General features: G+C 34.0%; 1 protein-coding gene and 1 long non-coding RNA gene across 3 annotated transcripts in view; one reads left to right on the plus strand and one right to left on the minus strand.

The window, feature by feature from the left end:
- LOC126739016 (fasciculation and elongation protein zeta-2) overlaps nucleotides 1-27,973 on the plus strand; it is a 72,353-nt gene that overhangs the window by 26,393 nt on the left and 17,987 nt on the right. The window contains exons 4-5 of the mRNA XM_050444547.1: nucleotides 15,833-15,935; nucleotides 27,680-27,811. Coding sequence (XP_050300504.1) covers nucleotides 15,833-15,935; nucleotides 27,680-27,811 — 235 coding nt within the window. The remainder of the gene's footprint in view (nucleotides 1-15,832; nucleotides 15,936-27,679; nucleotides 27,812-27,973) is intronic.
- On the minus strand, nucleotides 11,164-27,788 carry LOC126739023 (uncharacterized). 2 transcript variants are annotated; one of them, XR_007661524.1, is made up of 4 exons: nucleotides 27,669-27,767; nucleotides 12,013-12,115; nucleotides 11,822-11,935; nucleotides 11,164-11,772 (listed from the first exon to the last, which is right to left on the minus strand). It is a non-coding gene; the product is annotated as an uncharacterized LOC126739023 (long non-coding RNA). The 2 variants fall into 2 exon arrangements; XR_007661525.1 differs by lacking the exons at nucleotides 11,164-11,772; nucleotides 11,822-11,935; nucleotides 12,013-12,115 and adding exons at nucleotides 25,423-26,310; nucleotides 26,446-27,011 and having other exon boundaries at nucleotides 27,669-27,788.

The following is a 27,973-nucleotide window of genomic DNA, read 5'->3' on the forward strand; positions in this document are numbered from 1 at the left end:
TCTTCCAAACAGCTCTCCTTGAAGAAATTGGAACTTCATTGGAAGTTGTTAAATTATTTTTAACGACACTAAGAGGAAGGTTGTCCTCCTCATCTTCACTGCTAGACTCAACATTTTCAGCCTCATCTTCTTGCTGGTTGTTTTCAATATCCAGATCTTCAGTTTTCCCTTCGTCGTCGGACATTCCACAGTCTGAGTCGTCCTGGATAAGATTCAAAATTTTGTCTAACTTTTCGTCGTCTTCTCCAGGCCTCAAAAACTATTTTCGGCCGAATACACCTAAAACAAACAAAGACGGTAATAACAAATTGTGGTGATTAAGTCCCAATGTCTATTAAAATGGACAGGTAATGTTTAGGCAGATTAAAGAAAAAACAAAGGACTAATAAAAAAACTATTTACGTTAAATTGTTAAATAAACATGATATTTTAAATTTCTCTAAAATGAACAATGCGCACGTCATGATTCTGCCAACATAGTGCTTCGGTGCGGATCGTACTTTTTTTTATTTCTTACCAAAGAGCAATAGTAATTTAACGGAGATTAAAAATTATAATTATGAAATCAAAAAACATTGTAATTACATATATACTTACAATCTGTCCTTTTTTCGGACCTGGGCGTTTTCTAACTACATTTAACCTAAGTCGGCCTTTTAATCCTTTTCTTTTAGCATCCATATTTTACAAGTATTTCAAAAAAAATACTAATGAAAACACAGGAACACTTTTAAGTTTTTCAGTATGTAACCACCAAAATAAAATGCAAAAAATGATCGCAACGAAACCACACGGCTACATCCCGGAACTATCACGCACTAAACAAAAAAAAAACCAAAATGCATAATTATATAATAGCATTATTAGATAGTAATGCAGGTATATAATTATACTTGCATAACCTGCACCAAATTTATGTAGGCCAACCCTGAAATTACATCGGATCCCGGCGTAAGAGGGTGCCTGAAATTTTATCAACCGTTCTAAAATAGACATTTATTACTACCGCGTCTCTCACCGCTGCCCCTCAGCTGTGTGGCTAGAAGATAGGTAGCGGAGCCTTAAAATCTGGTGACAAAAAATAGGACAATTACATACAATAGGACAAGTCCAGTATTGAGAGCTGTCCGCTAAGAGGAATTTCACTGTATTAAGGAACGTGTTATGCCATATAGGTAAAGTTTCGTGTATTTCCGAATATGTATTCGAAGAAGATCGACTTATTTGATTTTTTATAGAGGCAGTCGTTTTTCTTCTTCTTGAGCTGGATGGCCTTAGCAAAATATCATTTTGATTTGACAGAAGTGACACTTTGAAAAAAAGGAGAAGAAGAACGACATTTGACATCCGTGGTTATTGCATTCTAGATACTGCTTGACAAAGATAGTGAGACCTTATGACGTAAGTCCCAAATATTTCATCTCTCTCAGCACTGCTTCCTCACTTTCCTAACACAAAATAACCGTAATTAATCCCGTTTTATTATGATTATAATCTACACATTATCCAACTTTTACAATTAAAATACAATATGTGCGTAAATAATTTCACTTTTTATGGTCGTTTCGAAAATGCAGATCCGGTAGTTGGCCACGTGAATTAATTAAATGCGGCCGATTATGTAAACCGATTGTTTTGCTTGGTCGACATTTATTCAGTTTCGCATAATAATAGTGCTGCTAAATTGCCCCTCTCCCCCTCGATGTCAAATTTATTTTAGAAATATAAATAAATAAATAAATAAATAAATAATGGCTTTATTTGTACTTTTCAATAGTGTACATAGGCGAAGTCTAGCCAAAGGCTAATCTACTTAACCTATTTAAAAAAAGTAAGCAAAATTATTTTAGATAGCACAACAGAAAGAAAAAAAATTAACATTTGTAATAGTAACACTAATATTAATATAAAAATAAACAGATATACACCCATTGGTCCATAAAAATCAAAAAATTATAAAATAAGAAATACCTACTGACAATTTAGCTATTCTGTTTTGTTAAAAAATGCAGCTTTAGTTTTTTCTTGAAACCCGCTACTGACATTTCTTTTATAGGATTCGGAACAAGGTCATTGTAAATTGCCACAGCATTATACAGAAAACTACGACGAAAGAAGGCTGTTCGATATCTAGGAATTGACAACTTATTTATAAATCTCAGATTTGCATCATGTAAATTTTTCCGAAAAGTAAGTTTTTTGCGGAGGTAGGGAGGAATAGACGACGCTAGCAGTCTATGCACAAAAACCGCCAATTGCAAAGAGAATAGATTTTCCACGCGCAGCCAACTAAGTTCACATAGCCTTGCAGAGACTCTATCATACTTTCTCAGTCCATAAATAAATCTGCAGCATTGATTTTGCAGCTTTTGCAATCGGTACGCAGTGATTTTGTCTAAACATGGATAATAAACAATATTGCAGTAATTCATAATAGGTAATACTAAAGACTCACACAGTTTTTTCCTTACCTTAAAATTAATTATATTTCTGTTTGCATACAATGGCTTTAAAGAATAGTATGACTTTTTAATAACATTAGAAACGTGTAACTTAAAGCGCAATTCATCATCCAGAAGCAATCCAGGTTTTTTTGCACATTTAACCATACTTAGCTGATTACCTCCCACAAAAAGCTTTAAACCGTTCAATGCTATTCTTTTTTTGTTCTTAGAAGTAAAGCACATAACACAACACTTTGAAGGATTGAGTTTTAAATTATTTTGAGAGGAAAAGAAGGAAATTCTAGAAAGATCGTCGTTTATTTTATTTGATGCCTCCAATACAGATTCAGCTTTAAAAGAATGATAAATTTGCATATCATCCGCGAACCCCTGGATCTGGCAGTGTTTTACAACTTTAAACAAATCCGAAACATACATTAGAAATAAGAGAGGTCCCAAAACAGATCCCTGAGGTACTCCAGATGTTATATATTTGATATTTGAAAAAGTCTGATCTTCCAAGACCACCATTTGCCTTCTGTTGGATAAGTAGGATTTAAAAAACATTTGGGAAACATTATCAAAGCCATAATAAGCCAATTTTGCCAAAAGCAAATGATGATCCAAGGTGTCAAATGCCTTGGAAAAATCAAGCATTATAAGTGCTGTGGAGTCTCCTCTATCCATTGCAGAAATTATCTCTTGGGTAACGTTTAGTAAGACAGATGTCGTGCTATGTTGTTTTCTAAACCCAGATTGCTTATGCGGAATAATATTATTGGAGGTGAGAAAGTCATAAATTTGCTGCTGTATAAACTTTTCCAAAACTTTAGCGATGACCGGGATAATTGAAATAGGTCTAAGGTCGCTGAAATTAGTTGGATTATTAATTTTAGCCAAAGGTGTTAAGAGAGAAATTTTCCACATACCCGGAAAATACCCAGTTTCTAGGCAACAGTTTATAATATGCGTAATATGTGGAGATAGCTTTGGAATACAGTGTTGCAACATTAACGCTGATATTGAATCACAACCGTGTGCATTTGATTTTAGGCTTAAGACTATTTTAGAAATTTCCTCAACTTTGGCTAATCGAAATGAAAAATTTAGATCATGTTTGAACTGTTTGTTCTGAAAATTAGCAACTTCTTCGGGGCAACTACCTAACGGGCTATAAATTGAAGCAAAATAGTCATTAATTTTGTTTGGATCTCGGAGATTTAAAGGAATAGAACGATTAGAGACATTTTTTAGACTTAGATTATTAATAGCTCTCCATAACTGTTTACTATCTCTGATGTTCTGATGAAATTGCAGATAATTTCTTTTTTCTCGCCTAATCATTCCCACCACAAGATTACGCATCTGTCTATAATATGCCCAATCAGTCAAATTTTTAGATTTTTTAAAACTTGACAATGCCTTATTTTTTCTTTTATAAAAAGCTGCACATTTGCAGTTATCCACGGGGTATAAGGCTTAGAAATTTTTGACGTCGTAAAGGGTGCATGTCTATCAAATAATGAGCAAATATTACTAGTAAGATACTGAATTTTTTCGTCTAGATTATTGATATAGTACACATTATCCCACACAATTTTATTCAGGTCCTTATAAAAATAATTTTTTTATTAAAATGTTTAAAATTACGATAGAGTTTTGTTTTTATCTCCCTACTCCGTGCCGCAATCTCGATACTGCAGAATATAGCTTGATGGTCACTAATTAGATCAGCGTTAAGTACTGCTGTACTTGTAACATTTGAGGGTTTATTAAAATAGATAACATCAATGAGTGTTTGTGCCATAGCAGCAATACGAGTAGGCTCATTTATTAACTGAGTAAAATCATAAGCTGTAAGACAATCAAGTAAAATATTATTTGTAAAATGATTAACATTAACATCACCCAGGATGATAATATTCTCATACTGTAGACATGCATGTGATAATATATCATCAAAACATTCAACACAACGCCCTAAATCTGACCTTGGTGGTCTATAGACTGTTCCAACAAGAAAAATTGTTTTGCCTATATTTACTTTAATAAATAAACACTCTAAATCATCAGAAAAGTCAATGTCAGCAAAAACCAAAGAGCTTTCAAAAATCTGTCGTACATAGACAGCCACGCCCCCACCCCTACCACGTCTATTCTTTACAAATAATTTGTAGTTCGGGATCAGAAAATTATCAGCCTCAGAATCGCTCAGCCAGCTTTCAGAAATACACATAATGTCAGTATTGGTTAACGTAATTAAATTTACAAAATGATCAAAACCTGTAAACAGTGATCGGACATTTAGATGCCCAAAATTAACATTTTTAACCGTATTAGCTTCCATATCAGTTTACCAAAAATACACAGCAGACCAACAAATTATAACAAAATAAAAGAAAAACAAATCAAATTAAAATAAAAAAAGGAAAAAAAACTTCTAAATTAGGTTAAATGGGCACAAGTATGAAATCTAAGAAAAAATAAACAAAAAGAAGAAAAAATAAACAAAAAGAAGTTTATCATAGGTTTAATAAAATATGTTGGCAATGTTCAAAATTTCTTGGCAAAAGTTCCGCGACATCCATGAAAAACGCCGATCGATAATGCAGACGTTAAATTATTGCAACCTTGGCCGAAAAGTTCATCACATAGTGCCAACACGATTAAAACGGATATAAGTAGGCGCTAGGACGTACGTTTTATGCCGTTTTAATGCCGGAAACAGACGTACGAATGTAAACGAGTTAAATCTCGAGGGCTTTGGCTTCTTTCCCCCCGCCATGAATTTAATATAAATAAAAACCGCGTGAAGGTGGTTTATTATTAGATGCCCCTCATGATTTATATCAAGCGTTTGGGGCATTAACTAGATTTGGATTTAAGAAAAATAGAATATATTACATGCCAAGAACAATACTGATGTTAAAAACTGTCAAAAATGAGAACAAAAAAATGAATATAAGAGTTATAAAGATTTAAATTTTCTACCAATCCGACAAAAAGTGGCCAATATAATTTATTTATTTGTCAAATCTAAAAGTTCATGGCATTCTATATAATGTCATTTTAAATAAAAAAGGCGTGGAGGTTACAATAGACAAAAGTCAGATCCTCCCAAATGAGAAGGAAAAGAAGAAGAAAATGACATTGTTGACATTTGACCACCATAACCAAAAATAACTGCTGCCTCGTAGCGGCCATTTTTATATTGGTTCTTAATAATAATCTTAAACAAATGCAAGAAAAATCTCAGAGCTAACGCAACTGTCTTAAATTCTTAACTAAATGTAACTCTCTATTTTGTTTTCGTAAAAATAACCTCCCAAAAATTACTAATTATTTTGTTTTTCTATAGTTGACGTCACTGATATTTGTCAGAGTGACCAACATAATCACGCAAAATGGCGGCCACCTAGTAGTGATCATTGACTTCTCAACGGATTGGCAGTCCATGTATATTTATGAAGTTCGTGTAAATAGTAACATTTCTGACAAAAAAAAAATCATAGAGAGAAGTGATTGCTTTTATGTCTTGTAGACAAAGTAAGAAGAAGAATACTGACATTGTTGACGTTTAGCTGTCGATTATGTCAATCATCCTGGCAAGGTGTATAAAGAAGAAGAAGGAAGAGAGGCTGTTGAAATTTTTGTTATTTTTTCACTAAAAATTTCTGTCAAAAAAAATCATATAATCATATCAGATATGGAGAAGAATACTGACATTGTTGACGTTTTATGGTTCTTAACATAAAGCCAATGCTAATCTGTTTACTATGCAGTTAAGTAAAAAATGTACTATAATACCATGAACTCTAGAATCCCAGGACGTTCAACGGGCACTGGTGGGGAAAGCTATAATCTTGCAGTTTTTAGCTTTAAAACCTGAAATATAGACTAATTATAATACATAATCGTAATACAAAAGGTTTGGAAAATTACAGCGGATTTTGGAAAATAACAAAAATATTTAAAATTACTGAAAAATTTCTGAATATGCGTTAAATTCCTGAATTGAATTGAAAATTTCCGTCAAATATCTGGAATGCGGTAAAATACGATTCCAAAAGTCTGTATGCCTAAGCATTTTGGAAAATTTAAAATTCCTGAAAGATTTTAAAAACATTATCTAGAATTCCATTACTAGTAATCATTTTTTTTTAATTACAAATTATGTTTAAAAATCCTCCCTATAGCAGAATACACTCTTCAATTCAGTTGTTTTCCAATATGGCGCCATTTTCAAATTTCAAAACTGTCTTATTTACGTCATATAATAATCATAATTTCTTTCTTGCTTTCAAGATCAAATTAAAATAGATAATAGCAACGTCACAAAACAAACAAAATTAAAATTTGATAACATCTACACAGTACATACTGCTAATAAAAATAGTAAGAACAAAAAGGTAATGTTGGACATAATAATGGGTGCATTACCTTACCACTTGTATCTCAAGTATGATACATTATGAAGATAAATAAATTAGTAAACAAATTTAATATTAATCATAATATACATTTAAAATAAATGGAAACTATAGATACACTTGCCCAACAGATACCTTGCAGTGTCTTTCCTAAACTTCATGATATTTTTCTCTTGCCTTAGGGCGAGAGGTAATCTATTATATGTTTTAATAGCAGCAAAAGCAGGAGATCTTTGAAAAAAGACAGAGTGATGAGTTGGGACACTAAGTTCAGCTCTCCCCCTTGTCACAATAGACATACACTCAGCATAATGATCTTCATTAGTTTGAAAAAGATGCAGGTGTTTCTTTGCAAAAATAGCTAACATAAGAATGTACAGAGCTGGAACAGTGAGTAGACCAAGCTTAGTAAAATAAGTCCTACAAGACGTTTGTGGTGTGAGTCTGAGCATGCATCTTATGATGCGTTTTTATGCTATAAAGACTGACACGGCGTCAGTTGAAGATCCCCAAAACATCACACTATAAGTGATTAAGAGATTGGACCGATGCATAGTAAAGTTGCTTCAGACAATTTAGGGAAAGCTCTTCTCGTAGACGCCTTATTAACGCGCAGAAACTATTTAGTTTTTTGCCAAGAGTGTCTATGTGTGGGACCCATGTGAGACAGGAGTCAATTTGTATACCAAGGAATTTTAAGGAAGCTACTTTCAAAGAGACTTTTTTTCAAACTTTACTAGTAGGGAATTTTGAGGTAAAATTTTGGAGAATGTCAGTAGCCCGGTTTTATCAGCATTTAGCTTCATAGCATGATTGTCACACCACTCCTGCATCCTCTCTACCACCTGAGAAGCTCTGACAGATAGTTCTTCAATCAGATGTTCGGACAAGATTATGGAAGTGTCATCAGCATATTGGTTGATAAAACACCCTGGAAAACACTCACTGAGACCATTTACATATAATATGAATAGTGCTGGGCCTAGAATTGAACCCTGAGGCACTCCCTGTACCACCAAGGATGACGCTGAGTAAACATATGTACCATTACCAGAGCCAAGGCAAACTGTTTGTTCCCTCTGATCTAAATAAGAGGCTATATAAGTCTGGCATAGTTTCCCCTCAGTCCATAATTTTCAAGGATTGACAGCAGTAGACCATGGTTGATTGTGTCGAATGCTTTCGATAAATCGAAAAAGAGTCCGGCAACTTTTTCTTTTTTGTCAACATTTTCAATCACAAAGAATATAAGCTTGAAAACTGCCAACTGGGTTGAATGATTGGGCCTATAAGTGAATAATTAGGTCCTATAAGTGAATAATTGGTCGATAGTTTTCTACATCCTGCTCATCACCCTTATTTTTAAAAATTGGAAGAACTTTCGCCTTTTTTAGTTTAGATGGAAAGATTCCCATGTGCAGACAGGCATTTATTATGTGAGCTAGAGGCACATTTATATGGTGACTATAGCTTTTTTGAGTATGTTTATTGGTATTTCATCAAGACCAGCAGAGTATTTATTTGGCAAGGCCGATAGAATATGCTGAACTTCCTTTGAATCTGTGGGAAAGAGGAAAATAGTAGGGATGTGACTTCCTTTAGGCAATTGACCAGAAAATGAAGGAGTAAGAGATGAAGCATTAAATTTCTTCAAAAATATGTTAGCTATCTCATCCAAATTTTCAATAATTTCATTATTGCTAGAATTTAGGGTGACAGGTTTAGATGACCTTGACTTATTTGAGCATTGATTGAAAATGGTCCAAGCAGTTTTAGTTTTATTATTTGAACAGATAATCTTGTTTTCATTTAAAGAACTTTTATAGTTAGAAATAAATTTTTTATATTCTTTTTTTCCTTTTTTATATTGATTATAAGCTGCCTCACTATTTGTGTCCTTGTACCATACATACAGATCTTTAATATGACTAGAATAATTTTTAATTTCAGAGTTTATCCATTTTTTATCAGGATCCTTTGTTCTATGGCTACTTAGAGGAAATGTTACATTAAAATAGTAATAGAAAATATTATAAAAACAATCTTCCCAGGATTCATGTGTTAAAAGATTAATAAACTTGTTAATGTTGTTTTCTGTGTATGAACGTTTCTTTATAAATACTGGTTTTTTACTCTCTTTAGGTATTTCTATATGGAGTTTCCGACCATAATGATCTGATATATCTGAGAATAATGTATTACTTGTTACCTGACATTTAGCCAAATTGCTGAAAATATTATCAATTTTAGAGCCAAATTGTCCTACCACCCTAGTTTTACCCTTGTATGTGTGGTGCTAAACCCTAGCTAGCTAATAATTGTTTGGTAAGAGAGGAGTTCTGATCGTTTACTAAAAAGTTAATGTTAAAATCTCCACAGACTACCAGATACCTGTTGGCCATGTATATAGTGTATAGCAACTCATCTAAAATGGACAAGAAAGTATTAACATTACCCGAGGGTGATCTGTACAGACAAACAAAATAATAAGACCTATTTAAAATAAAACACTGACAAACGCAAAATTCACACTGTCATTCAACACAAGCTGTTTTAACAATTAAAGGATGGAAAACTGTATTTGTTTTTGCAAGGATGGCAGTTCCTCCTCCTCTAAACTCAGTTCGAGATGAATAACAAATTGGTAGATAGTCCATTAGGGCCAAAAACTGTATATCATTGCCCTGTAGCCAATGCTCAGAGATACAAAAAATATCAGGCTCTTCTTTGGCCAAAAGCACTTCTAATTGAAGTGATTTATTATTAATGCTCCGGAAGTTCAATAAGTATATACTGTCCCTGTTTGGACCATCTGGCAATTTCTTGCTATCCTTTGAGTTTTTTAGGTTTATGGTGATTTGTTTACTTTTTGGTTTGGAAGATGTACAAATATCAGGTACTAACTTGTGATCAATTAACTTTGATGTTTGTCTAAAAAATTTCGCCCAAGAGAAAAATCAAACCTTTGAAAGCTCACCCCTTCTGGCCAGAATGACTCCCCATAAACAATAATCTTTTACATCTGGGTGTACGCCCACCATAAAACAATTAAATGTGGCATTCATGTTCTTTGCTTGGCACTGCTTAACCATAATGTCTTCAGATTTTAAATTACTTTTTTTAGAAACATAATCTTGAACTACATTTTCTGTTATTGTGTTTTTTACCACAATAACAGAAAATATTTTATAACGTTTCACTATCTTTGTCGCATGCGCATGCTCTATCCCTTTTTAATTAAAATTACATTTTCTAGAATGTTGAATCTCCTGAAAGATTTTAAAAATTACATGAAATGCCTCTGATTAAATAAAAAATAAAAAAATTGGAAAATTTCAAAGTTAAATTCAAATTTCTGGAATACATAATATTAAAATCAAAAATTACGTCAAATACCAGGAAGTCATGAAAAACTCGTCTTACGAAATCTCTGGAATATTTTAAAAATTACGTCAGGTTCCTGTTAGCAGAGAAATATGAAAAATGTTTTCGTAATTCTGGAAAACATGAAAGGTCATTTGTAATAGCCGGAAAAATAATTTTAAAGGCCTTACAGACGCTCAAAAATCACGTCACAAGCCTGGAAAACATTAAAAATTCTTTTAAACGCCTGGAAGATAATTAATAGAATGATAATCAAAGTCTGGAAAATATGAAAATACGTCAAATGCAAGGACTATTCAAAAAGAGAGTTGTAGTTGAGAATTCCTGAAAATGACAACAGCAAAATTTAGAAAGACCTGAAAAATTACTCCAAACGTCTCTAAATGAAAATGACCCCAGGAAGGCATTAAAATTTATTTGAAATTGTTTTATGCATAAAATGCACCTTTGAAGCTTCTTTGGAGAAATCATTCAACTTAAAAAAAAGTGCTAAATTGTAGGGAAAAAAATTTTACAATGAAAATGGTGTATATTCAGTATCAACTCCTACTGCACCATCAACGACCTACTATAGACTCGATGGTCATCTGAAGAACCTAAAGCAGCATCAAAAACCAGTTTCCTCATCTCGTTAAAAAAAATGCATTTGGTGCGTTATAATGACCGCATCAAAGAAGAACTATACCGGTTTTCTTTAATGACATAACGACGTCCGTTACGGCCTCTTGGTCAAATGGAAAGGATTTTTGAATACGATTTATTTTATCGATAAATACCTACCAGCAGTAGTGACTTTCTACTTTAGGAGAAATCATATTTTTCCTCTAAACAAGTGTAGAATGCTAGTCTAGAGTACGTTAGACAGGCTACTATAAGCTTGTTACTTTATTAAAAAAAACACTAAGTAACACAAAGAATAAAACATTTTATTTCACCATGTTTTTTTTAATACAACCTACAACCAGTCCAGACAAGAATCACACACTCACAAACTGTCAGTCACAGAACATAAATATAAAGAAATGCGTGTTGCCTAATGCATGTGCTCTCCTATTCTATCTAGAAACAAAAATGTTTAAGTAATGTGACGCGACCAGAGGATCTAGCACCCTCTGTAAAGCCGGAAGATAGCGAGCCCAGTGTTTTTCTTTTAAATACTCAGTCCTCAAGACGTAAAACCAACGATTTATTCCTTCTATTAGAAGAACTTAAATTTCCTGAAATTATCGCCATTGCCGAACATTGGTTAAACATAGATGAACCTATTTGTATTCAAAATTATGCTACAATTGCTAGGTTCAATAGAAGTATTTTTTCTCATGGCGGCACCTTAATTATGTCTACCAACAACGACTTTGTAGCGGTCACTAAGTTCGATATCTTATTATCTGAAAAAGAATTTTCCATCGTTCATAACGCTTTACTTGACCTTTACATTATTTGTATCAATCGATCACCGGACGCTAATGTGCTGATTTTCTGCCAAAAACTACTGAGCTTGCTGGAATCCCTACCTATAAAAAGTAAATTTATTTTATGTGGTGACTTTAACATTTACTTCACCAGTGTGTGTGCTGCTCAAGAGTCTCTGCAGTCAATTTTTGATTCATTGGGTTTAGAAATGCACATCAACTCTCCAACCAGAATAACTACTGATTTGTAGATTTTCTTTGGAATCTAAAAACAAAAATACTTTACGTCGATTAGGCCGTGTTTTTGGTGACAAGAATTTATTAAATTTCAAGAATCAGTACCTTGAGTGCAATTGAGATTTTCTTTCTGATGATATCGATGATGAGTTTTCTAGATTTACAAGGACTTTATCAAATATTTCAGATAAGTGCTTTCCTTTCAGGCCTATAAAAATTAAACATCATAAGCATTGGTCTAATTGTGGCTTACGTATATCAGCAAAAAACATGCGCTCATTATAGCATCTAAAAAAATTCTCCGTCAGCGACGTTTTCCACAATTACGTCATCGCCTGACGTAATTGTGGAAAACAGAGCGGACAGAGCTTATCACAAGACAATAAAAGCTGCAAAGGATGCCTATTATAACAAAAGGCTTACTGATTCTGGTAATGTGTCTAAAGAAACATGGTCTATTGTTAACGAATTGAGAAATAAATCTTCCTCGCCTAGCCCTATCACTACTTCACCGGAAGACCTTAACAATAATTACTTTGTAAATGTGGCTAAGAACCTAATGACCACCATATCACCTTCTCACGATCCACTTTCGTATCTTTTTAATGGTAATCTGCAAAGTTTCTTTTTCACCCCTGTATCATTCACCGACCTTCGAAGTACAATTAACGAAGTAAAAAATAAATCATCGTCTGGTACAGATGGCCTAACTCTCAAAATGTTTGCAAATCTGCCTGATTGCACCTTAAGTCACTTGGTGAACCTAATTAACATGTCATTTCAGAGGGGAATCTTTCCAAGCTGCCTTAAGACAGCAATTATTATTCCACTGCATAAAGGAGGGGATAAAGATCAAGCCTCAATAGCACTTTATCTAAGATTGTTGAAAGACTGGATAAAGAAAGGGTTTTGTAATTTTTGCTTAAATATAGAATTCTAACACCGAATCAATTTGGATTTTTGAGAAATAAATGCACCAGTGATGCTATGTTTTCGCTCCTAAATAGTGTTTATTCTAGCCTAAACAATCAACACTCCACAGCTACGGTTTTCTGCGATTTCTCAAAGGCATTTGATTGTGTTAATCATAATATTTTAATTAACAAACTGGAACACTATGGGTTTAGAGGATCTTCTCTCAAATGGTTTAAGTCATATCTTAGTTTGAGAAGTCAACTCGTGAACGTTGATACGACAACATCTTCATGCCAACCAATTGAATGTGGTGTGCCGCAAGGTTCAGTTTTGGGCCCTATTTTGTTTCTCCTATTTGTAAAACTCAAAAATAATTAAAACGATTTCTAAATAACACACGGATTTTATTACAATAAAATAAGATTAAGACAGAAGAGAATAAAAGAATAAAAAAATTAATATAAACGCAAGCGACTAAATTAAGCTAAAATAGGATTCTGTATCCGACAAGTGCACCCTTTTCAGGCCAAAACCCAAGTGTCCCTCATTTGGGTTCAAGTTGCCCTAGATCCATTTGTGTAACCCGAAAGCCAAAGAAATAGTCATCTTATTTATGGGTTCCTAATGGTTTTAAAGATTTTGCCTGGTTCTTGTCGTCAAGTAGTGATAACATATTTATTAATGACATGGCCAATCTGAATATCAGCGGCAAAATTTGTCTGTTCGCCGACGATACCAGCTTTACTTGGAGCACTCCAGATATCACGTCTCTGCATGCAACTATATCTAACGATTTACTTACCATTAAGTCCTGGTGCGATTCCAATCTTCTATGCCTTAATATCTCTAAAACCAAGGTTGTATCATATAAAAGTACCATTCAACCTTTTACTCTATAAAATACCAGTTTGGATATTGTTGAATCTGTCAAGTTCTTGGGACTAATTTTAGACAGCTCTCTAAAATGGGAATCTCATATCGACACCTTATCGACAAAGTTAAGCTCAGCATGTTTTGCCATAAGATCTATTTCCAAAGAATTAAGCTTTTTAACATCTAAATCAGTTTATTTTGCCCTTTTTGAGTCACTTCTTCGTTACGCCATTCCATTCTGGGGTTCATGCTGTGCCACTGAATTTGAGCGCGTATTCAAGTTACAAAAGAGAGCGATACGCTATTTACTGGGACTGGACAGTACAGCTCACTGCCAAGAATACTTTAAAAAACATAGAATATTAACTCTTCCTTCACTGTTTATATTTGAATCTCTTTGCTTAATCGGAAAGCATGTGTCAGAATTTCCAAAGAGGCCTTCTCATAACTATCCACTTAGAAAAGCAGAGCATGATATTTATCTGCCAACCCCACGGTCGGAATTAGTAAAAACTTCTATACTCTATAGAGCAAAAAAAATGCACAATCATCTTCCTTTTACGATTAAATCTATGACAACGTTTTCCTGTTTTCGCCACACCTTAAAAGCTTTACTATTGGAAAAGGCTTTATACACAGTAGAAGACTTTTTTAATCTTTCCTTTTAAATACCACACACACACTGGCCCTATTTACTTTATAGTCTCCATCCCTAGAATTAGTTATACCTATATTGTGATAATAGTCGTAATTTAACTTCAACTTATTTTGTATACTTCTTTTACCTAATTTACATTTTTGTATTGTTTTATATTCTTTTTAATATCAACTTCTGACTTTATAAACATTTAGTTGTATAAGTAATTTGACCATGTACAATAGGTTACCTATTTTGTATAAAATCTAAATGTCTTGTATGTTTTTATTTATTTATATTAGCTTTGTCTACAAAATTTATAATTTTTTGACAATAAAGCGATTGTATTGTATTGTATTGTATTGTAATGATCAGACAGAAATTCCATTGACGTTAACGACAAGGACGGGGGCGACCATCTTGGATGGTGTGTGGCGGGAAATTTAAACCTGATCTGTTGCGCGATTTTTGAAGTTATTCGCAGAATTACGGAAGTTGATGCGTTAACTGAAAAGTGATGAGAGATTTATTTAAAGTTTAAAAATACCCACATTTTATTAAAGTTGTTTATTTTTAATTTGAAAGAATACACCTCTAAATAAAAAAATCTGATTTTACTATTATGTAATTTAAAAAAATGACACATTTTATGGAAAGCAAATAAAAACAATATATAAATTCTAATAAAAAAACTTAACTTAATAATTTGAAATTACTAATTTTTATTGCAGGGATTTAAAGGAAAAAAATAAGTTTTCCAGGCATTGCGTGTTATTTTATTACATGTATTCCTGGAATATGTAATAATAAATTTCATTTCTTTTCCAAGCCCATAGACCCAGTTGTTTTTTTTTTATTAAACTCCAGATAAAATGACGTCATTTTTAAAGTCTCCCCTTCAATTTCTGTTTCTATATATGGAGACTATATCCTTCCTTCTCCCTCCTCCTTCATGAAAAATTCACAATAATTCATCCACCTCCTATGTATATCAACAGCAAAATAAAATTCATTCCTTAACGATTTCATGACGTTCTCTATATCCCTTGGCGCCAGGACGCTCGCACACTCACGGCCGTCGCGACGCCCTAAAGTCTGGACGCCCCTTTTTATATTTTGCTCCACGAAGGTAAAATTCTTTCTTCCCCCTTTTTATTATTTCCCATCCCTTTTCCTCTTGCTGATCTATGTAGAAGGAGCCAATAAGGAAAACAAGATTATATATTTTCTGTTCAATCATATTATTGCTCGATATGACAACAACGCTGTCGTTGCTATAGTTGCCTAGTCCATCTGATTTTTACAGGCAGCACAATTTCGTCTGTTTCTTTGAAGTTCTAATGATTATGTTTATCCCTGGTAAACATTTACCATTTAAACATAAAGGTGTATTGTTGCTTATCTAGTATAAACAAAGGTGAACCCAGTCTGTAATTTATTGGTCCTTTACCGCCGCCACTTTTTCCTTGTTTGTAAAGTTAAATTTGATTTTTTTTTCAGAATGTGGTGGACGATAACCGGCAATTTCGGAAATATTTTGCCGATCGATTGGTCCAAATCTTATGCCAGGAAGCTGCAGATCGACTCGTTACATTTAGAACAGGTAGGTTGCAAAAAACACGTGAAAATTCAAATTTCCCGCCATTCGCTCGTTCTTAAATGTTGATACGTCAAAGTTGTCAAATACGTTTGACGTTTAGCTGCATGAGTGGGACCGAGACGGACAATTAACTACATTTAAAACAAATTGTGGCGGCGAATGTCAAAATAACCCATCGAAGAATTTCGTCAGTAAAATGAACTGGAGAAACAAAATATCCAGTATTAATTTTATATGTAATTAATGATTATAAAAAATAATCCAAACAAAATTCAAATTACCCGCCATTCCTCGTTATGCCTCGTCAAAACTGGTTCAAAATGGGCTTAAAAGTTGATTGTCAAAGTTACGTTTAAAGTGTATGAACGGGACCGAGACGGTCGAATTTCCGTTTTAATTGGAGAAAATGTCGGAATTTAAAATTAATTGCAATCGTCTAAAAACTTCAACGGCCCAAAAAATTGACAAAAGAGACGTCTCTATAAAATTCAAATTTCTTGCGAAGTCTCGCCATTCCATGATACAACTCATAACTTGTCTTTCCAGCGATTATATGTTAAGCTGTCAAAGTTGTCAAACGACTTTTACATTTTGCTGCATGAGAGGGACGATTCTTCCGGTTAAGTAGGGTTATGATAGTAATCTAACTTAAAAAATTGTACAGGCAAGCAACCCATAACAAAGTAATACAAGAACAGAACTTCAAATTCCTTGCCAAATTTCGCCATTCTGAAATGAAATGTTATCTGTCAAAGTTGTCAAATATCTGTGAATCTGTGACATTTAGCTGCGTGAGTGGGACTGAGAGGGAAAATTTTCCCGCTCCAATTAGGGTAAATGATTACGGGAATCTAACCTAAAAAAATAAAAAAAATCTCTATGGCCAAGATTCCATAAATAAAGAAAAACATTTAATATAAATTCAAATTCCTTTCCAAACTCCGTCGTTCCATGATCTGACTCATAACTTGCCTTTCCAGCGCGTATATAATGAACTATCAAAGTTGTCAAACGCTTTTAACATTTAGCTACATAAGTGGTACGGAGAGAGACGATTTTTCCACTTTAATTGGGGAAAACTATTACAGTAATCTAACCTAAAAATTTTTTTAAATCTTTACAGATAAGCAAACCATGAATAAAGAAAAATGTTGAACAAAAATTAATTTTTCTTGCCAAATCCCGCCTTTCCATAATATGACTCATAACTTGTCCTTGTGCGTCTAAAATGTTAAGCTGTCACACTTGTCAGATACCTTTGACATTTGCCTGCATGAGTGGAAATGAGATTGTGGCTATTGCGACGAGCAATTAAGGCACACAGTTTTTCTTTTTAGGAAAACTATTTATTTATCCTAAACATACAAACTAAAAACTAGCGAAGATTAATAATTCGTCAAGTCGAGTAAATTGGGCGTGAAGAAGAAGTGAGTGACCGTTGACGGCCTTGACGTTGACAGTTCATTCCGGTCGCCGTGTTGCCGCATTTCTTCCGGAGCTGTGAACTGGTTGAACATGTTTGTGGCGGATGGTTGCAACATGCGCATCCGCCACAGGGCTTCCCCCCAGTGAGGATGCAATCATCCGCTGATGGTTGCGAGCGGTTTTGGTGACATGAGTTGAGCAGCAAACGGTTGGCGTAGGAATGTTCCTCCAATAGCCTATGGGATGCTGGAACATAGGCTGGTTTAAGGCGATCCATCGAGACTCGTTGTGGCACAGTCCCGACATCCACTGTCAGGAATTTGTCATGTCGATCCAAAACTTTGAAAGGCCCACTATATGGAGGTGTCAGCGGGGGCTTCACTTTGTCAGTCCGGATAAACACGTGTCGTAATATGCAGGTCCGGATGGGTGTAAGCGGTACGGTTGGAGTGGTTACTGGTCGCTGTTGGACGTAGAGCACCCATGGTTTTACGAAGTCTTTGGTCAAAGCTATGTTCAACAGGTGGAGCGGTGCTAGGGACCAGTAGCTGTCCAGGGAGTCGAACCGGCATACCATATACCAACTCTGAGGCAGTACATGAAAGGTCCTGCTTGAAGGTCTTGCGAAGACTTAACATGACTAGGGGAAGGGCTTCGGACCAAGACACTATACATCGGCGGCGATAAGAGCGGCTTTAAGATACACCCATTTGATTGTGGATGGTAGGCAGTCGTCTTAATGTGTTGGACGCCTAACGTCGTGTTAAGCTGGCGAAATAGCTGGCTCTCAAACTGTCTGCCACGGTCGGTAGTTACGGTTGTGGGCACACCAAAGCGGGATATCCACTTTCCAACAGCTTGGATGCGACCACTTCTGCGCTGATCTCTTTGATGGGGATAGCTTCAGGCCATCTTGTGAAACGGTCGATAATTGTGGCGATAGTCGTGGCTAGGTGGGAGTGGACCCACTATATCAATGTGGATGTGGGCGAATCGTTCATCAGGCATTCCCAATGGTGCCACTGGAGTGTGGGTGTGGCGTCCAACTTTGGCACGCTGGCATTGTAGGCACTCTCTCGACCGTTCCTTGATCTGACGCTTCATGTTATCCCACACATATCGTTCGGAAATTAGCCGCAGTGTGGCGGCGTATCCAGGATGGGACTGTGTATGCAGCTTGAGGAAGACATCCCGTTGGAAGGCGGCTGGCACGTACACACGTATCCGACCGTCTCGGACTTCGCAGTAGAGAGGTCGCTGAATACGCTGAAGGTGTAGGGAGCTAGCGGGGTCTTGTAAGACCTGCTGGAGGCCTTGATCGGTGGTCTGAGCGTCAGCAAGCTGGTCAAAATCGATGGTGATAGGGGCGGCAAGGGCGTCCACTTCAGGACGCGAGAAGCAGTCTGCGACGACGTTGGCTGCGCCCTTGACGTGTCGGATGTCTGTTGAGAACTGGCCAATAAATTCCAACTGGTGATTCTGTCTTGGAGATTGACAGTCATGTCGTTGCTGGAATGCGTACATCAGAGGCTTGTGGTCGGTGTAGATGTTGCTGTAGTTCTGCTCAGTTTTGGATAGATTTCGGGAGAAGAAAGCGATAGCAGCTTGTAGGTCCTGACCAACAAGCTGCTGCAAGACACCGCCGATAGCGGTATCCGAGGCGTCGACTGACATGCTCAATGGTGCTTGTGGTGCCGGGAAAACTAACTCAGCGGCGGTGGCTAGGAGTTCCTTAACTCTGGTGATAGCGCCAATTGTTGCTGGAGAAAGGTCTTGCTGTTTCTTCTTCTGATTGGCCAGGAGCTCAGTTGCTGCCCCTGGCAACCAACGTCGGTAGAAATTGACCATCCCCATGAAGCGACGTAACTGTCGGTAGGTTGTTGGTTGCGGAAACTCACGAATTGCGCTGACTTTGGTGGGCAATGGTTGAACATGTTTGTGGCGGATGGTTGCAACATGCGCATCCGCCACAAGATAATTATCCGCTTCAATTGGGAAAAAATATGACCATAAACGTCAAAATTGTTTAAAAAAAAATATTACTGTAATCTAACTTAAAATAGAAAAAAATCTCTATGTACAAGATATAAAGAAAAAAAGACATAAATAAAGAAAAACGTTAAATATAAATTCAAATTGCTTGCCAAATCCCTTCATTCCATAATATGACACATAACTTGTCCTTGTGCGACCGCAACGTTAAGTTGTCAAATGCCATTGACGTTTGCCTGCATGAATGGAAAGGAGCTAGATAATAATTATTCGCTCCAATGGGGGCAACTTATTACAGTAATGTAACCTACAAAATTTTAAAATTCTATAAAGAATCAGCCCATGATGAATAAAGAAAAACATTAAACAAAAATTCAAATTCCCTGCCAAATCCTGCCATTCTATAATATGACTCATAACTTGTCTTTCCAGTGCTTATACGTTAACCTGTCAAAGTTTTCAAATGACTTTGACATTTGGCTCCATGAGTGGGAGTGAGACAATTATCCGGTTCAGTTTTCAAGTAAAAATATGACGATAGACGTCAAAATGCCGGTTTTTATTTGTATTTTAAAGGTATAAAAGAGGCTACTTACCATTTCATATACAAGTTGAAAGACCAAGGTCTCTTTAATATTTAAAGACTTTACCGAGTCAATTAGAGCAATTGAGTGACTTACTTTTGAAATTGAAGTGTCAAATATTTGACATTTAGCTGCATGAGTAAGACTGAGAGGAACGATTGTTTTACTTCAGTTGGAAAAATTATTATAGTAATCTGACATAAAACATTTTTAAAAATCTATAGACAAACAAGCCACAAATAAAGCAATTCATTAAATAAAAATTCAAATTTCTTGCCAAATCTCACTATTGTACAACATGACTCATAACTTGGGCGACTGAAATGTGAAGCTGTCAAAGTTGTCAAATGCCTTTGACATTTGGCTGCATGAGTGGGAGTGAGACAGACATAAATGAGCCGCCATCCAGTTTTCCAAAAAAAAAATAAAACCATTTTTTAGAGAATTTTCTTGCTTTATTCTGGTTCCTGTTGAGCCTCTAGTTCTAATGAAAAAAGTGAAATTAGTATATGTATTTCTGACCGCATAATAAAAGCATTACGTCACGCAATTAGCTCTAATTTAACTTGATTATTTTAACAAATGTACGAGTCACCAGCTCGCATTATTACATATATGTACGTCTCCTTGGAATCGGGCTCTGTGTGGGATAAAATTACACAAAACAAAAAAAAACTGTTTATTTTGTATCGCGGCGCAACATCTGGGATTCGTTATTATTACAATAAAACAAGTGACAAATTAATAGGATCAACAGACTGAATCTTCCGTTATTTATTTTTTTACCAAGAAGAATCCCTATATAGAACTCTCCAAAAATTGGCTTCCCACTGTGCGGTTATATAACATATGAGTCAGAAACTTTTATTTCGACGGAGGCTTATATGACGGTTTTATTGCGTAAACGTATGGATTAGTAATCAGATCTGGAAAACAAAGGCAACATGATTCATTTTGTGGCATTGAGCTCTTTATCTGAACCTTTATAACATATTCATTACAAAACCATTTTAGATTAGGATCTAACATACTTTGTATTTTCTATTTAATCCTTACATTTACCTATTTGTTAGGAAACATTCGTTCCACCAAAAAACTTAAATTAATCCTAACCAAATCAATGCTTGCCTCTTTAATGATTCATTTGTGATTGGGCATTATTGGTAGGCAGCTGTGATCTGTGCCCATGATCAAGTTGGTCAAGAGATTGATGGTTTAAAAAATAGTAAAAGTATTAATTATATTGTTTTAAATATTCGACTTATAAAAATCATAAAATACCTGATTATAGTGCCGCTAACTAAGTTAATAAATTTGGCAATTTCATTAGGAGTTTTTCCTAATTGACTTAAAACTGCCAAGGTAAGAAGTCCTAAGTTAATTGTTGAAAATTATCACCCTATTTCTCTAATTCATACATTCGGACAGATCTAGAATTAAGCCACAGATTGAAGGGTATTTTGGACTTAATTCATTTATTTTTTATGAAAGGAAGTTGCATTCAACCAGCTCGGAAGTTGGCCAGCATAGATTTGTGCGAGAAGGTATTTGAGGGTGGCTTATATTCTTAGGTCACATTTTATAATTTATCGAGATTCTTTGATTGTGTTGAGCATATTCTTTTACAAAAAAAAATGTTTTACTTGAGGCTTACTTATGTTGTTGGATAGGTACCATCCACCTGTAATGTCACATTTAACCTTAGCTCATTTTTTCAACCAAAAAACACTGAACTTGTAGCTAACTGTTATTACAGAGACTAGTTTAGTAATTATGTTAGATAACTTTGTGTCCTCAAAAATTTTCAAAGTGACAATAGAGGCAATGTTATCCATGGACCTGAAACCACTAAGGTGTCTCTCAGGTCCAATTTGATGAATTTTTGAGGTTTGTTGGGTTATTTAATATATGGGATCAACTCCAGTACAAAAAAATCATATAACAAAAATGAAAATAAATAATTGAACACAATAACTTAGGTACTTATCCTGTAACGACAATCAACGCATTAATAAACGTTTTACATCAACTAGCAAACTAAATTCAAATTCCTTGCCAAAGCCCGCCATTCCATATTATTACTCATAACTTGTCCTTGTGCGACCGAAATGTTAAGCTGTCACAGGCCTTTGACATTTGCCTGCATGAGTGGAAATGAGATAGACAATAACTATCGGCTCCAATTGTGGAAAATTATTACAGTAATCTAACCTACACATTTTGAAAATTTCTGCAGGCAAAGAGCTTATGAATAAAGAAAAACATTTAATAAAAATTCAAATTCCTTGCCAAATCCCGCCATTCCATAATATGACTCAAAACTTCTCTTTGTGCAACTAAAATGTGAAGCTGTCAAAGTTGTCAAACACCTTTTAGTTACAACGAGAGACTACAGTAAAAAGCACAGGGACGTTTTGTTTTGATTGGTTAGAACAAGTGTCATAATTTCGCGCTCAATTCAAAACGGTTATCTTTTCTGTTCTATTCGCCTTTCGCAAAATAAAGGAATTTTGACAAAAATATGATTATTTTTAGCTGTTGTGATAATCAAAGTTTTAAATGCTCAGTATCTTATTACCTTGGTAACCTTGCTTAACCATTATTTATTTATTTATACTGTTTGAGAAAATTTTATTAAAACGTATTTTATCTGTCTTAGACAAATGAACTATTTTTTAATCTTTCTTGTCTTTCTCCCAGTTAAGCTATAAAAGTTAGCATATACTTAGTTCTAACACCAGATTAAACCATTTCAATCTAAAGTTGTTATTACTGCAATTAATGAAAAAAAAACCATTAAAACAAGTGTTTATCTTATATTCTCTCAATAAAAACATATTTTATTTTTCAATAATAATCAATTATATTGGTTATTGTATTAGTACTTTTGTCTCAAATCAGTCTCAAGATCCAGAGAAAATTTTTAAGGCTTATTGCTTACAAATTGAACACAACCGTTGAGTCCATCGATTATAATGATCTGATGAAGCTCTTAAATATGCAAACTTTAGCTCAACGAAGATACCAGATGGATTTGTGTATTTTATATGGAGTAGTGAATGGTTTGATCCAATCTCTAGAACTCTTGGCATCAATTGGCTTTAACGTTACTCGCTTAAATTCTAGACACGCTAGGTTGTTACATGTTAAACACCATCGAACTAACTATGGTTTTTATTCCTCCATTAGTAGATTTTCGAGATTGGCAAACTCTGTAATAACTAAATCAAATATTGATCTTTTCAACATTATTCTAGGTAGTTTTAAACGTAAAATAAAATGTATCTAAGTAGTATCTTGTTCCTTCTTTTTAAGCTATGTGATTGTGATATTTATTTTTTTTAAGAATGTTTGTTTGTAAGAAATTTTTTTTAAGGAAGATTTATAGTCAATAGTAAATATGAATATTCACCTATAAGCATAATATTGTAAAATGGCTTGTCCGTTAATAAAATTCTATTTTATTCTCAATAAGTATCTCTTTTTCATTTCGTTTTGGTAACTAGCTATGTATTAAAAATAAATCAAACAACTGTGTCAAAAACGTATATTTTCAAAAGTTTTACCACATAAAACAAATACATATATACAAACAAATACAAAATAATATTTATTCCTTAAAAACTACAAGACGCCATAGTAAAATAATACATTTTTCGGAACAACAAATGACTATTTTTATAAAGACGGATGAGTAACTAGACGCAATTGTTAACTGCGTTGGAGGAACCTGGAACCCCAGAACTCTAAAAGCTTTTACATATCTGGATGTATGAATAATAAAAAATTACACAACTTTAAAATAAAATAAAAATCTAACTCTAAAAATAGTCTTCTTTATACTTTCCCTTAGTTCTGAAAAAAAGAAGATAATTAAAATAATTTTTTGGAATATAACTATATATTTTAGAATATTTTACTTGTCGATGTCGTTTTGTTGGAAAGTACTCTTGTGTCTCCATTTTATGTTTGTTGGTAAATTTAAACTTTGCCTTGTCTGCTTGCTTCACCGCCCCTTGAATACTATCCATGAATTTGTCAAAAACATCATCATTTAATGATTCTGCCCATGTTTTGAAATGTGCCCATCTAACTTCCTTGTTATTTAAATCCCTTAATTTGTCTGCTTCTTGTAGTGTTCCTTGGAGAAAATTGTCAATTTCTTGTTTATGTTCGGTCTCAATTTTTTGAATTTTCAGCCAGTAGATTTGCTGTTTGATCTGCATACGCTCCTCATACATCCTGACCAAATGCACATGCTTACACAAGGTATTTTTTACCATATTCTCTGGGCAGTCACATTTATACCGATGTATACAAATTTTACACGCTCTACAATATAATGTTCTACAATTACTTTTACAAATTAGTGTCACATCTACATTGTAAAAATTACTTTCGGATTTTACTTGGAATTTTCCTAAATGCTCTGATACCACAATTACCTCAACCTTATTTTTAATTTTTTCAGCTTTTCTTTGTGCTCTGATAATAACTCTATCCTGGTAATTATTAGCATTTGGTCTTTCAATATCTGTTATTCGCTTCCACATCTTGATATCCACTAATTCTTCTATTCCATCCAGTAGTTTCTCTATTGTAACTCTAGCAGATCTTCTCAATTGATTGGTTTTTAGTACATTATTTAGGGATTCTATTCTATAGCCATATTGGTGTTAATGCCTGCATTCTTTCGGTAGCAATGGGCCCGCATCTATATTCTATCTTCATCTTGAAAATAATACCTAAAATAAATAATAAAGAGGTCAAGCAAATATTACTCCAATAATAAAAGTACTACATACTTCGCCAAATAGTTAACAAAATCAATTTCATTTGCTTCTTGCAACTTTGATAGGTATACATTGACTAGTTCCATAAATCTATCTTTATTTGTCTCATTGATTATTCTCTTCATCTCCTTTTTCATGTCCTTTCTCAGAGCATCATTCTTGATCTTCCTTTTGCCCTGGATATTCCAGTTTTTGACAACATGCCAAGTACATAAAAGTCTTTTTGGTCCATTTCCCATGACCTTCGTCCATGCATTAAAGTACTTTGAGTCATCAAAACTCATAAAGTAGTCAGCTGCAACAGTACCTTGTAATTTCTCTCTTAGTGCACTTAAATTTAAATAATCACTGTAAGTTATTAAACAATAATTCTTTGAGATTTTTTGAACAACCTAAAAAGACTTCCTGGGCCTGTTGATCCAATCTATTTGTTAAAAAAAATGCCACTGGAAATCCAGCATTTCTATCATCCTTAACCAAAACTATTGTTAAATCCATCCCCCTTCTATTAGTTCTATGAGTGCCATCCATGCAAATTATTTTTGAAAATTTTTTAAGCAAGCAAAATCTTCCTTCTTCAACACTTCATGCATGTTACCTATAATATATCCATCACTAAATAAATCTTCCACCTTTATAAATATCTAAGTACTTATGTTTATACCCAACAGTCATCTGTTTATTTAAACCTACAGATATACCACACCAACTACAATAAATCTAGGTAATACTTCTCTTGAACGAGAAAACTAATTTCTTAAAAATGTTTAAACAATATCCAAAGTCAATTGAATCAATATTGTTGGTCAGTCCCCTGTAAAAAAATGTAGTACTCATAACAATGACACCATATTCAGAGAGAAGCCAGCTGCAGAATGTATTGGTCCAATTGACTTTGGATACACTATATCTATACAAAAATCAAAATAAAAAGTATTACATGTACCAGCATATACATACAGTATCTATACATACATATATGTATAGATAGATCTAGGCATTCCATTTAAATATGCATAGGATCATTGACAACATGCAACAGTTTTTGTTTTGATTTTTGTATACCCATATATTCACATATTCCCCATCAATATATAACACATAAGTATTTATATAATTTTTTTTATGTATAATTACTTTACTTCTTGCTGGTAAATAAATGCAAAGTTTTTTCCACTGGCATTCCATTCTTCTCTTCATTCATTCTTCACCTTTAAAGCAGCAGCTATCATTTTGTTTTGATCCCTTTTATTATTGATTTTGTGTTTTCTTATCAAATATGTGATATTATTTTAATTTATCAAATTTATTCGATGCAGCTCAGTGGAGTCTATGTTCCTTGCATCTTTTAAAATTCTATCAGAAGATACACCAGCCTTCAATTTTTCAACAATAACATTTTTCTCTGAGGTGGAAAGATGTAGTCTATTTGGTTCAGTTATATGTCCAGCATGTGTCCTCCAAAACTTAACAGATACAATCCCATCAAAGTACAATCGACAAATCAACTGTGAAGGCACATTCCTCTAATTTTTATTGTTCCAGCTGCCTTCTCGGTTCTTTTATTATACTTCTCTTGATATCCTAAAAAGTAATTATTGCTAAAGAAAAGCTATTTTTACTACTTACTTAATTCGAACAAAAACATGTTTTTAATAATTTTATTTTTTATTTGAACTATTATTATTATCTAGAGCAATTATTTTACTTAAATATTACCTTTAAAATTACTCCTATTGCAGAAATATGTCACTTCCCTATGATCATTTCCTATATTTGTTCTACGTATTGAATAAGCAGTTTCAATTTTTTCGGTTTGTTTCCATGACTCGTAATTTTCTTTACTGTAAAACTGTAAAATTGATAATTCAATTTTCATTGCATGCTGCTTTTCAAAATGTTCGAGCAATAATCGATGACTTTGTAATACATTTTGTTCTTCACACACTGGACAAATAATTCGACATTCTCTGGGACTAGAAGCTATCTCAACTTTGTGTACACCTTTGGACATAAATTACATGGTTTTCCCTGTGAGGGTCCAGCCTTTGAATCCATTCTCAAAATATACACACAAACAAGGCACAAAGCTACAAAATATAAATATCAACGAAAACAAATAAATATTAACTAATTAATAACTAATAACCACTCTTCTTCTTCTTCCTGAAAAGAATTCGAGAGTCGAGAGCCGGCTGAATTCGAGGAGACGCCAGAGCCAAGACGCCTTCAAACCAATCAAATTACACGTCCCTGTGCTTTTTACTGTAGTCTTACAACGGGTACTGGATAAAATATTGATTTTTGTAGTTCTGTGTACAGTTTAATTTGGAAAAAATTGCTAGTTAAATGGTTAAATGGAATATGAAAATTCTTCTAAATTCCATAATGTATAAACTTACAACTTAATTTAATAAGGAACTTTTTTGTATGAAGAGCAATAGTGAATGTATGTACAAAGGTAATAAAAATTTTGTAAAATCAACAAGCAATTACCCCCTACTCGATTCACTAGTAGTATTCCTTGGTGAACATCATAAATTAAATAACTATCAAAAAATTCAGTAAATATGCTAAAAGTAAAATTTACAGGAGTTACCATTTTTCTATTTGCCTTTGAAAATTTGTGACTCCAAAAAAGTAAGGTCCCTAAATGTACATTGTAGATGACACATTTACCAGATATTTAAATTTGAATGGTATCAGGCACTCGATAATCTGCTTCATATACAGCAAAACCATATTTTTTGTTCAGGATGTCACTTAAAAAAATTATATTTTTAGGTGACCAAAAATCGAAATACAAACAATTGACAACCTTGAAATGTTGGTACGACTAGAATATGAAAGCGTTGGAAAATGTATGAATTGTAATTTGTCATATCGTATATTAATAAATTGATTTTTGGCATGAATAAATAAATAATAATAAGCCAACTTACTTCTTTTGTAGCAACCGCAAAGTCCAGACGACGACCTGGACCTCTCTTCAGAAGACGAGCAGGTGGCAAACGATTTGGACATGCACGCCCTCATTTTAGGCGGCCTCCAGCAAGACACTGAACCATTAAAGACTGCGGATGAGGTAAACTTAAAGAGTGGAGTGAATAATAAATTAGGAAAACGTTTTTTTAAAAGGAAATTTTTACTTCACAAAATAAATGCCTATCTTGTTTTAAAAACGACGCATTTTAATGAAACAACTCATTATCATCATCATCAGACTCATATTAAGTTGCTGATTAAA

This window comes from Anthonomus grandis, chromosome 7, assembly GCF_022605725.1.
Source record: "Anthonomus grandis grandis chromosome 7, icAntGran1.3, whole genome shotgun sequence".
Lineage (NCBI taxonomy): Eukaryota > Metazoa > Arthropoda > Insecta > Coleoptera > Curculionidae > Anthonomus > Anthonomus grandis.